Raw genomic sequence first — 13,301 nt, 5'->3', positions numbered from 1 at the left:
GATGATACAGGTAAAAGGTCTGTCTTCCTTTGATTCTTCAGTCAAAACTCCTAGCTTTTTTGTATTTTTTTACAACTTTTGAGTGGAATTATTTGAGTATGAAATACACAATGTATAAGTTTGACATACAGTTTCCATGAAGGATTACTATAAATAGTGTAATTATCTATAAATTTGATTTGTTCAATATTTACAATTATATGAAGAACATTCATTTCTCCTTAACCTGCAACATGCTGAGATACTTCTGGACATTAATCAGCTAGGTACTGTTATATTTGGTCATTGTTCTACTATCCTATAAAAAAGGTATTTTGATAGTCGATTTCCTCTTATGGATCTGTATTAGGACAAAATACATATTTATGTTAACCGTGGAAATCATTCTTAGTCATTCAAATGTGGCCCAGTACAATATTTTGCTGCAGGAATTTTTGGGAATTTATTCTTCTGTATTTACACCTGTTAGTTCTGAAATCTATTGGTACAGCAGCAGAGTTTCAATGGAATTTTGTGCTCAATTTAAATGACTTCTAGTCAGATATTTTAAAAATTCAGTGGTGTCTACGTATTGATTATGAGCATGGTGGGATTTTAGTCTATTGGCCCCTTTTTGGTATATTGATTTAATTCCTGATGAGGAATATCAACAGGGGCGGATCCAGGATTTCTTTCTGGGGGGGCACAAGGATACCTTGTGATACAAAATGATCGCAATGATAATGGGACCGTATTAAAAATCTTGCATATTTTTTAAGGGTCTGGAGGGGCACGAGCCCCCTTGCCCCCCCCTAGATTGCCTATGAATATTAATATAATGAAGCATTCAAATTCTCTGATTCTTCTTAAATCATTTTATAATGATTTATCCTTCATTTATTTTTGTCCCTCGTCTTGCCATCTCTTGTTCAATGGCAAAGACTGGGAACTGTTGAAGTTACTATTGGATTTTTAGCTTTTTTAATAAAATAGGTAATTTACATACAAAGGCGGATCCAGGATTTTTTTCTGGGGGAGCATAAGAGTCTGGCAGACAAATGGTCTTCTCATAATTGAAATTAAAAACTACACGCAACTATTAATTTATGAAATGTTCCCTTTATTTTGATGTGAAAGTTATCAATATGAAAATATTAATAAGTTACATAAATAATAACGACAGTTTTTAAATCCCTTTCCTACTTGGGCGATGCTATTTTTTCGAGTGCGTACTAGCTGATGACCAATGACCGGAAAATCTGCCTTCTTGACTTGTGCTCAAGTCTTAAACGATAGAGACTCTGTAATACAGAAAACAAAACAAATTTAATGATAATCATCTTAAATAGTATCTTGTCTATTTTTTAAGTGTCATGCACCCACTCCCTAATTTAGCCTATGTTTACATCCAAAATGAGGTTGTGATTATGCCAAAATCAGCCAATGCTGCTGCGAATTTGGAAGAAAGCAGTGGCGTAACAAGGAATACGCTTTGGGGGGGGATGGGATGGCCTGAGGTGGCGCCCCCAACCCCTCCAGAGAAATCGGGAAAATATTGGAAAAATGACATGCCCGAAATACATTTTACATCGTTTTGTCACTCAAAATTTAACTTTAAGCTGATACAGTTATTATATGTCAAAACTAGACTATATCTTTAAATATTTTTTTTGTTTCTCTCAGGCTTTTGGGGGCGGGGGAGTCTATCCACCTCATCCTCCCCATAGTTACGCCACTGGAAGAAATATTAATGTAGGTACCCTTTTTTGATTGGTTACATTCAAGGTGTGCTGCTCTGATATAAGACCTAGGCATAGATCTAAGATCTTGCCAATTGGATGGCAAACAGGAAGGCTGTATTTGATGACAATGGAGAGGCTTGAGAGTTTAGAATACTGTAAAGCATTGCAGCAAGGCTGACGAGGTCTAGGAGAGGGGCATCTTAAGGTTTGACGTGAGTTGGTATAGTAGCTTATTTACAGAGTTATTTCGGCAGAATTCATAGAATTATTAGCAGTATTACTTTTTAAAATGGTATGATTAAGGCATACTTATCTATAAATGCTTAGGGTAAAAATTATTACAATTGGATCTAGTAGTCCTTCCTTCAGTTGCACAGCTCTTGGCCTAATCACAGGAGAGGGTACTCATCTTGCCATCCCTTGAGAACATATGTGTAATTGCGCATTTGCACCTAAGCGATTGGTTCCTGAGTTATTAAAATCAAAGTTGCCTCTAGGGCAAGCTTGACAATGACGGCTGGGCAGTAATGCCGATGGCCCGGGGCAGCCATTTGGACTCCAATAAATGAGCAGGGGTAAGAACGCTTCGTGCTCCCGAGGGCGTGTTAGTGACCCCGAATTAGCTGCCGAAGACTTACAATTGGAGCCAGTGGTGCAGCGAGGGGGGGTTTTGAGGGATAAACCCCCCCCCCCCCAGAGCTCACAGAAATTTTTAAGTTAAATCTATTTTACTTAATTGGATTACTATTGTTTATAGAATAGTGTGAGGATCAATAAAATATCCCTCAGAAGGCCGTAAAAATCACCATTTCGAACCATTTATCTTAATTTTTTTCCGGCGGAAGGCCTCCGCACCTCCTGCAAACCCTGGCGGGTATGCAATACCCCAAGCACCCCAGTATTAGTTGCGCCTGAAACCCCCCCTAGCCTTAATTCCTAGCTGCGCCCCTGATTGGAGCCAACCAATTAATTAAAATTAAAATTAACCAGTTGCTAATTAGGCTGAGGTTGCAGCCGCCTTTTCCACCCAGAGCGAGAGCAAGAGAGATTAAGCACTATTGGTAGCAATTAAAAATACTGATTTCCAGCTTTCGTAGCGATTGAATACTCTGGATCAGCCAGTTCATGGCACCCAACTTTCACGGAGAGCATTCAACAAATGAGGTACGTTCAAGAGTCAACAGGTTTGATGATTAACTCTCGAAGGATACCATGAAAAGGAACAGGTTTGAAGAAGTACATTTTTACGATTTGGGGACAGAAATATTTATGTGGCGCATACTCATCATCATTGAAACTCCTAGTTTTAATTTCCTTCACCATTAGCGTTCGTAAATTTTTCCTCGAAATACAACAATCGATAGGATCGATAACTTCCATATCAGTCTACAGAATCGAAAGTGCATGATGATGATGATTTGCGTTTTTATGTTGTTTGGTGGCGAAGTTATTGACTCGTTAAAATCCTACACCTTTTTCTTCCATTAAGTGAAGACAGATTAAGGAGTAGCCAAGAACTTGGACCTTGCTTTGAGCTGTTTGAAATCATCCTCACCGTTCTCAGGTAAGTTTGTGTCGAATATGTTCTGTGTCGAGGTAGTTCTGCAGTTTATACGTCGGGAAATCCAGTTTTTCAACGAAATGCAAGAACTTACGTCGGCGGAAGTTTGGGTAATCGGGCCAAAATCGTGTTGTGATGTATTTTGATGAGCTAAGGAGGGTAATTGAGACAACGACTGTGGTCTGTAAGTGATAGGATTTCAGGATAAGCCCGAGGTTAGTGCTTTCTGCTTGTTTGCCACTCACGGACTATGCGTAAGTTTTGGTCGGAAAGGTACCGTTTAAGCAAGTGTCGTCGTTGGCGGACTACTATCAAAGTGAGAATGAGGATGCAGTTATACAGTTTTCTGAGTTGTTGGCTTTTTCTTTTGGAGAGTTTTTATCTTTCTCTTATCTCCCGTGAGACAATTTTTATCGATATCGGGATTTTCGCTCGTGAGCACGATACGATTGTTCGAACGCATGAAGACTTATTCCGTGAAATTCCTAAATTTTCATTTTTTTAGTGTGCTGATAATAGTCTGACTGCGTATGTAAAATGCAATCAGAGACTATAGTCTATATATATAAATATGGGCGGATTTAGGCTTGCAAGTGGCTGCTCTCTTCCCTCAAAATATGACCCATGTGTCATCAAGCGCCTATCACAATATGATAAATATATAGATATGATATAAGCGCCTATCAAAATATATCCTACGTTCATGAGGAATCGAATAACTTGTTCATGGCAAGAACGCGAAAATAGCAATCAAGCAATCGGAAAGAATTTGAGAAGGAACTAGTTCGATAACATCGTTGGGTACGCAACTTTTCATCAGATTTGGAATGTAAAAATACTTGATCAGATAGTGAATTGAATCATGGCTAGTAATGAATTACCTTGTGGAAATTGCTGTGCAGTTTTCTAGTACTCCAGGACCGATGAGGGGCGCCTATGCTTAGTAGCTGACAGTTCAGTTATGCAATAAGTCCGAAAAGGGCACCCCATGGCTCCTTAATGTTTCGAGCAGCTGATGACTCTACGATCTCTGCCTGTGTTCAAAAAATGGGGGTCTAACAGCAGAAAAAGATACCTCCGCAGTTATTTCGATTGCCCTGGGAGGCTATCATTTTTTCCGTGGGTGCCATGCAGAGTAGGCTGGCGCTTATTTCACAAAAAAAAGATCCGATTTAAGGAATCGTGGTCTCGAAACGTGCGAATTGGTGAGAAAAAATTATAAATTAGTTTCAAGTTAGTGCGACGCGGGATAACCGTGCCTTAGGCGCCTAAAGGGCGCGAATGTAATTATTTTAGAGTTTTTCGTCCCGGATGAAACACTTCCTAGGGTAAATAATACATTATAGATTTCTATGGACAAAAATTTCAACCGTTTTAACGTATTATTTAGCCGATTTCAGGCGGCTTGTCATTATTACTCACTGTAGGTCCACTCAACCAGCATGCAAGGGGAAGGAGGGAAGACCCACGGGACGGAGGAGTGTCGCGCGAATAAAGAAACGCGCAGCGCAGCTTGTGGCAGGGAGGCGGGGGGCGTGCGGCGGGCACCTTTGAGGAAGCGTTTCGGCATGAATGAATCAAGATACGTAAAAACGGTTGGCATTTTTGTCCATAGAAATACAGAATTTATTACCCTAGGAAATATTCCTACATGTATTACCCTATATTATTTACCCATTTATTACGCATACTACGTTTCCCATACCCATATTACGTTTCATCCAGGACGAAAACCTCAACATTAAAAATAACTACATTCAAGCCATGGCGCTTTAGGCACGGCTATCCAGCGTCACACGAATCTGAAACTTTTTTTATAATTATCATTCTAACCAATTCGCACATTCGGAGACCACGAATTCTTAAATCGGATCATTTTTGAAAAATATGCGCCGGCCTAATGTAGAGTTGATCCGAATCCATTCATAACATTCAACTGTTGTCACACGTCCTGTGGAAGTTACATTATTAAATCCTGGTTAATGTAACAAAGCCTAATTATGGCTCCTTTTTGGTTATTTTAAATGCCGTTATATTGTACCGATTTAATTCTTTATAATTGCACCCTCATTTTATAACCCCAATTGTTCGACCGGCTCTTGAGTATCCCTGCGGAGCGGGTAGCCTATTACGTAGTAGTGGATAGAGCTATCCCAAGGGTTCTCGATTCAAAGCCTGGTTGAAGTTTTCAGATATCCCTAAAACAGAAACCTCGAAGTGTGAGGAGGCCCAGGGAAAGAAATTTTTAATTGAAAATGTACATTCGCTGGAAATATAGGGCGGGGACATTTTTAGCGAATAGCAGAATATATGAAGTCTCCAATTTTCGCAATTGGTGTCATTTTACGCATCGTATGTATATGTAGCCATGTTTTTAGATGCAAATCACACATTTATTACTATAATATTGATAAAATTTTCCTTTAAACCAGCGATAGTGAAAATAATTACAAGCGATTATGAATATGGTCAGTAATTGGTGTGCTTGAAATGTTATTTAAATTCTATTCATTTTGCGTTGAGTGATAGGAGGATAGCTAATTCCTCTTTGGGTTAGTATTTTGACATATATACTGAAGCGAAGATATTTACACAGGGAGGGGGGTCAGCCGGGTTTTTCTAGAACTATACAACGTCAAATGTGGTGCGGGGCCATGCCAACCATTGTGGACCTCATCTAGCGCGACAACACTCAGCATGCAGACAACGTCGAATTTCCACAGAGATCTAGCAAGAGCGTGGAGGGTTTAATTTTTGCCAGAACTTGGTGATTTTTGGGATTAGCTCATTCCGTTGGCGTTGGGAGGAGAGGTTAGCAAGCGCTCGTCTACTGTTGGAGATGCGCATTGACTTCTACCGAATGCTCTCCGTGCGAGACTTGGGCGACCAATCCTTGCTGTGGCCGTAGTACCTCCGGGAGCCGACGCTGCGTGCCGTCTTCCACCTCTCCACGTGGTGCCGCATAGTGTTTTGCACCTCCGTGTTCAAGAAGCAGTAAAAGAGAGCCACCGTGAAGCCCTGAAAATAAGAGAGAGAGAGAGAGAGAACATTTGAGATCAATCCTAGGCGTCCGGCCGGGAAATCAGAACATACACATATATTTATAAGAAACATAAAAAAACCCCAGGTTGGGCAGAATAACAGTACACGAAAAAAGGTAAAAAACACTCACAGTACTAAATTTTCGGTGGCGTATTACCACCTTCCTCAGAGTTAGGTAGGAGACTGTAGGTAGAGGATGAAAGATAGCTGAGGGAAGGGGAAATAGTGGGGAGGTAGGGTCCAAAGGGGGGAAGGAAAGAGTGTGCTGAGACAGTTAGGGATTATCGGTTGATATTTAAGCCGGGCGGAAGAAATGCTTTAAATAGCAAGAAAGTACTGATAGATCTATAATACTATTATTTCCGTCTTGGCACAGACGGGAAACTGCAGGAAGCACAGAATACACAGAAGATGGGAATTTTATTTTATAGCTAAGCTACATTTTTAAAATTGTATCTGGTAATAATATGTTTACTGTTGATTCAGAGTTGTTTTGAAGTTAAATGACCTTATTCTTTTTGAGTTTGAAACAAGAAGCAATTGGTAATTCCGTCACGTGTTTATTTATGACTGTGATAAACATATTATTAATTTGTAGTTTTGACGAATTGTGTTATCATAAGCGATGACTCAAACATTGTTCAGAGCCATATTAAAAGTTTTCAAATTCCACTTAGATTCACAGAGTTTGAAGATGTTTGACATCATTACACATAAGAGGTTGACCTGGGAGTAATTCCGTCACATTTTAATTTTGGGCATATTTAGAAGGTATTTATATAATTAATTTTGTTTCTGTACATGAAAATCACCTTCAGAAATGTTTTTTGATCATGCACAGATAGAAATTTTACAATTATTATGTATTTTAAAATTTTATCGAAATATCCAATTGCATAGTTTTCTCTAAAGGTAATTCCGTCACAAATGGAATTGCCCAGATGATACTATTGTTTCCGTCTTGGCACTTTCAATTTCGCTGTCGGAACCAGTAGCGTAGTAATAAAAAAAGAATCGAGAAGTAGTCTGTGTGCTATTCATCGAGACTGTATCCCCAAACTGATTGAGTCAGTGGCGTAACTAGGAATATACTTTGGAGGGGGGGATTGGGATGGCCTGTGGGGGTGCGACTCCCCCCCCTGGTAACGGGAGGTCTAGAAAAACTTATGAAAAATGACAGGTCTAGAAATACATTTTACATCGTATAGGCACTAAAAATTTAACTTCAAGCAGATGCAGTTACAATAAAAGTATATACTTGACAATAGTTTCAAATAATTTTTTTATTTCTCTGAGGCTTTGGGGGGGATCTATCCCCTCATTCCCCCTTAAGTACGCCACTGGATTGAATTAATGCAACCGTCCACAAAATTTTGTCCCAGGTCTTACATGTGAAGTTATTTTCAACGCTATTTTCAGAAAGGATGAGATTCACCACAAAAAATTATTTGGATTTCCTTGCTGGGTTTCGAACCCGGGTCTTGCAATTGCCATTCGGTTATGCTCGCGTCTTGGTGGTGCTGCTGGTAGCATACCTGCCCGGTAATAGGAAAATCCGGGGTCCAAATCCCGAATGAGCCATATGATTTTTTTCATAGTGAACTCCATCATTGGCGTGAATAGCTTTGCTCCCGTTCACATGACCGTGTAAAGTAACTTGCTACAGACATGGATTTTGAAAACGTCCGTTATATTTAGGCTAATAGTTGAAACTTTATTCAGTGTGATCTTCTGACCTGCAGGTGCTGGGGGATGGCCGCCAAAACTATCGTCCCCAGACAATAAATTTCGTGGAAAACGAAATCGCATCGACCGTTTGCCTCGAAAGCCTCCGTATCGTTGAAACTTCGGCATAGTAAAAATATGTGTAATTTATGCGTAGACTTCATTTTATCATAACCCAGTTCCGTCCAGTCACGTCTAACGCAATCAACGTTCCACTCATTGTTTGCAGAGGATCGGGTTGGTGTGGCGGCTAGAGTGTTGGCTTCCCACCTCGTGAGCTTGGGTTCAAATCCCGGGGGTTGTAGAGAATTTTCAGGTATAATTTTTTAAAAATCCCTGCTTCACTGTTGTTCGGAGGACATTTCATGCGCAACACTCCGTGTGGTGGTCGTGCTGGTGGTACCTTTAAGCCGTGGTTCCCTGGCCATCTTTCATTAAGAGCAGGCTAATGCCGCCTAGTAATAAATTTCGCTTAACCTTTCCTTCCAAACCTAGTGGCAGTGGCGGATACAGATGGGGGGCGCAGGGGGCGCGCCCCCCCCCATCTTGCGGGTCCTTTTGTATTGCCGAACATTGCAAAACCACAATTGTAACTTTTTTATATCATAAGATGACATTGTCTTTTACATGTTTATAATCACTTTAAATAAAATTTTCATATACTTTGCCCGCGACTTGATCATCTTTTATTACGATAAAAGTAAAGACAACTCAAGATATGTTGCGCCCCCCCCTTGAGTTTTTTCTGTATCCGCCACTGCCTAGTGGTGGATGTAAAGGGGGAGGGATATAGCCTCCCATTGGGTTACCTCTTTGTACAAAAGTATTTAGTTATATTTTCCGACATATTTACCTATTTTAACGAATTGAAATACAAATTAGCTCTAAACTGAGAGCCTATTTTACACGCTCTTGGTTTGTTACAATCCAGTGGCAGATCCAGAGAGAGGCTATGGGAGGCTTTAACCCCCCTTCCCATTGGGTATTCAATTTGCGCTACTTAGAATGGTATCTTTTTCGAACCCCCACTACTGCTGGGAGGTTACCCCCAAATTGTCTCCTCCTTGTCCCTATCCTGGATCATAGAGTAAATACAGACTTACTGTATTTGGATCTGCCACTGGATTGTAATTCACCAAAATCGTGTAAAATAGGCCTCAAGTTTGGAGCTAATTTGTATTTCAATTCGTTAATTAATAGAGTTAAGTACAGACTTACTGTATGCCTGTATCCGCCACTGTCCATAGCCTGCCATCATGACGCAAATGACATCAGCTGACGATCGCCTCCTCCAAATACCATACAGTACCATACCATCATTGTATGCAAGGGGAGCAGCTAGGAATCAAGGCTAGGGGGGGGGGTTTCAGACACAACTAATTCTGGGGTGCCTGGGGGTTGGTATACCCGTCAGGGTAAGCGGTAGGTGCGGGGGGCCTCCGATAGAAAAAAATTAAGATAAATGGTTCAAAATGTTGAGTTTTACGGCCTTCTGAGGGATATTTTCTTAACCCTCACACTATTCTATAAGCAATATTAATCCAATTAACTAAAATAGATTTAACTTAAAAAATTTTCTGAGCTCTGGGGGGGTTTTATCCCCCAAACCCCCCCCACCCCTCGCTGCGCCACTGATTGTGTGCACCTACGCTTTAAACTTCAAATTCAACTGTGTTCGTATGCGATGAGACTGCTTACTCCCACGATCTACGGTAAAATTTCACCTCGTGTAACAGGCGTTTTCCCAAAAGGAATTTTGGCAACTGAAGCGCGGGGATTACTCGTCGGCATGCGTGGCGCAGGGCGCCCTTAGCTCGGGTTCAGCTGTCGTCGCTCACAACCGCGCGCCTTCTCATCCCGTTGAATACGTTAAGGGCTGCCAGCGGAGCTTCATCCGAGAACGCCCTCCTCAGCGCCGCCTGTCCATCATCATCACCACCCACTCTAGTTTCTCTTCTCCCCAAGCTTTTCTCCATGCTCCCAACTCATTCCGTCTCTCTCTCTTTCCCGCGTCGGCTGTTAAATGAAAAAAATAAGAAGGTCGTAAAGCGGTGCGCGTAAATCTCGGCTCGAGACCTTGGGATGGAGGTATTGAAAAGGAAGGTGGTGTGAGATTGAGTGATCAATCGCTATCTAAAACCTCTCTCGCGTCTAAACCCTTCCCGTCGTCGGATCGTATAAGTAGTTCATATTTTTGGAAAGCCACTTATATCTTCATTCGCTTCGTTTTTTTTGTGTAAACTCCTTGGGAAAGTGATAGGATGGTGCGAAAATTCCTGAGGGGGTTAAATAATTCGCCTTGAGCTTGAATGAAGTATGCGTACTATAATCACATTGTCTCTCCCATTTTTGATCTCTTTTTATTACAAGCACCAGTATGCATGCATACTTGCCTATTGGACCTATTCAAGAGCATAGTGAGTGTGTGAGACATAATCTATGGAACATGAATGCCATCTAAAGCTATCCAGAAATTCAGTGGCGTAACTAACTAGCCTCTGAGAAATGAAAAAAATATTGTCTTGTGTTGACATATAATAACTGCATCTACTTAAAGTTAAATTTTTAGTGCCAAAATGATGTAAAATGTATTTCCAGGTATTAAAAAAAAGTTTTGAAGATTTTTTTGGTCCCGGATTTTTTTTTAATTTTCCCGGACCCCGTTGCCTGACCGTTCGTCACCCCAGGCTATCCCATCATATTCTAAGGCTAAGCATATTCCTAGTTATGCCACAGGTATGTAGAATTCCTACCCTTAGAAGCCACTCTCTACATAAGATACATCTAAAAGAGCAGAGTAAGATTGATTCTCGTTGATTATGGCCATTTAGACGATAAGCTCCAGTCTCTAGTCATGTCCACCTTAAACTGAGTTCTGCACTACCCCCATATCACCAACGACATGGGTTCAATGTGTTCGAGTACCAAACAGAATAGAGTAATACCATGGTAATTTCTACTACTTTCATCGAAGTGAATTTTTCGCACCTTTGAGCATTACCACCCTGGAGTCATTTTTTCAAGGCAACAAATCCCACTCAAAGCATATTCCTAGTTACTCCGCTGGAGGAATTATTTATGAAATGGCGATAGTCTTTTCTGTATTGCTAATTTACAATAACTTTTTATGCTTGTGATTTATGACTTACCGCAAAATTTATGGCGTTCTTGTACGAGCAATCAATTTCGGTTTGTATGGATACCGATGTACTAATGAAAGTGTTCACAGCTCTTTCTTGATTTAAATTAGTCTAGCAATATATGTTCTGTTTTACCTTTCGAGCTTTAATTTAATATCTGGTAAAGCCAAAGTTTGGCTATGGCAACTCGAAATTTTTTTTTAATTTATCTGTGAAGATAAATAGCGAAAAAAATCATTCGGCTACTTCGAATTAATATATCACGTCAGAAATGGACTTTGAAATTATTAAAATAATACCTGGTGAAAGGGAATTATAGATGAGGCTAGGGAATGGATGAGATATTTGGAGGAAAACGAAAAGTTTTTGGCAGTTGGGCGGATGAATATTGAGGGTGAAGTGGCCATATGCTGGTCTTCTCAAAAATTTGAATTATAGAGGCGGAATGGAAAAGGCTTTTAAAATGAGTACCTACAGGATAAAATTTTTCGAAACTTCTAGGGATTTTTAATAGCAAAAGTCAAGGTGTAGGAACTTGGGGCAAGAGTACACACAGCATATATGGCTTCTGAAAAATGCCTCATTAACTTCAAGTTGAATTTCTCTTGTTTATATTCATGTATAGCCTAATTATTATTATTATTTTTATTGATACACATGTGAATAAATGGCTAACTGAGTTTAGAATTGTGTTAAATCACAGTGTTATCTTAATGTTTTGGTTTCTTTTTGAAAAAAAATATTGTTTTGTTTGACACTAATGTCACCTTAGATTCTTGTAATTAGTCTGTTATATCAAGGTTTGATTTTTTTCTTTTGTTGAAAATATTGTTTTGCTGCATTGTTTTCATGCTATTGGCGATCTGCAAGGGATGCATTTGTCTGAAATTTTATTTATTTCTTTTCTTCTTTGAATGTACCAATGCTGAAAATGTAAAAAGTTGTAATTTATTTTCTCATGGACCTCAGTGCTCACGAAAATAAACGAAATTATTATTATGAAATCTTGATTCGTCTCTCGAAAAATTGCTTACGTAAAGAATTAGAGGTTTAAGTACCTACGCCGCGAAATATCACGATTAGGGAGTATGTACTGTATGACGTATCGCATCGCGACACGTCGGACGATTGGCTGAGATTTGTTTTACGTTTTAGGTGTTCGGCTTTGGGGAATTAATTTTCAGAAACAAGCCATTTGGTTTGTCAGGATTTATAGGGAAGTTGCTACGGGATGAATTTCTTGTTAAATGAATGAAAGATGAAAGGACCACTAATGGCAGCTGACGTAAACTTTTTTCGCGTAGTAGCTGCTGATCAGAGAGAAGCACTTTCTTCAGGGCACGCGGAAAAGCATCATGGTAATAGTGTTGCTTGTCTTAAACCCTAGACTGCGGGTTGGGAAAAACCTTTAAACGACCGTATTGGCTCTCTTAATTCGTTCACTCTGCAGTTTCATCAAAACAGATGTATGCATTGTTCAGATTTAGCTTCATCAGAATTTCTCTATCAATTTTTAATTATTCCACAATTTTCTCTCATTGTGAACTTGTCTCATGTCTTGCTCTATCGACATAACTTTCATTGTAGGAAGAACTAATGGTTAGTGTTAATATTTTTTAAAATTTTAATAATTATGTGATTTTCCGGGTCGTTTTTGGCAAATGAGATGTCATCAACTTCTTCTGCGAATGGCTTCAACATGTGGTTGGTAATTTACGCAGTGCATTAATGTGAAGAATTGATTCGATTTCGCACCAATTGCTCAAGCCACTGACGAGTACGCGATCAAACGCAATCAGATATGAACTCGTGCATATTAATGTATCGAGTAAACAGACATTTAGCGAGGGCTGGTCACTTAATAGGAGCGGTTGATTAGAGAGGTTTCACTGTACCTGGAAACATTAACAGGTTTGGTAATTGTGCCACAAATTGTCCCAAAATACAAGGAATCATGGAAATCAGCAAAACGATGACCTTTCAGATGAGGAATGATCAAGAAATCTCCCCCACTTACTGTGTGGCTTAGGTATTCTAACGTTACGTTCCTCAGAATGCGTATTCTCACTCTTCACAGGATCCGGTGGGGAAAGCGACCTTTTCCCCTGTACC

At 39.9% G+C, this 13,301-nt stretch overlaps 1 protein-coding gene across 2 annotated transcripts in view; it reads right to left on the bottom strand.

Moving 5' to 3' along the window:
• LOC124158979 (diuretic hormone receptor-like) overlaps nt 1-13,301 on the bottom strand; it is a 532,792-nt gene that overhangs the window by 1,967 nt on the left and 517,524 nt on the right. The window contains exon 11 of one of the 2 annotated variants that reach the window (XM_046534429.1): nt 6,140-6,300. In XM_046534429.1, coding sequence (XP_046390385.1) covers nt 6,140-6,300 — 161 coding nt within the window. The remainder of the gene's footprint in view (nt 1-6,139; nt 6,301-13,301) is intronic. The other variant, XM_046534430.1, reaches the window with a different exon arrangement.

The sequence above is a fragment of the Ischnura elegans genome, chromosome 5 (assembly GCF_921293095.1).
Source record: "Ischnura elegans chromosome 5, ioIscEleg1.1, whole genome shotgun sequence".
Classification (NCBI taxonomy): domain Eukaryota; kingdom Metazoa; phylum Arthropoda; class Insecta; order Odonata; family Coenagrionidae; genus Ischnura; species Ischnura elegans.
The sequence above is the reverse complement of the archived record's forward strand: the minus strand, read 5'-3'. Positions and strand labels throughout refer to the sequence as shown.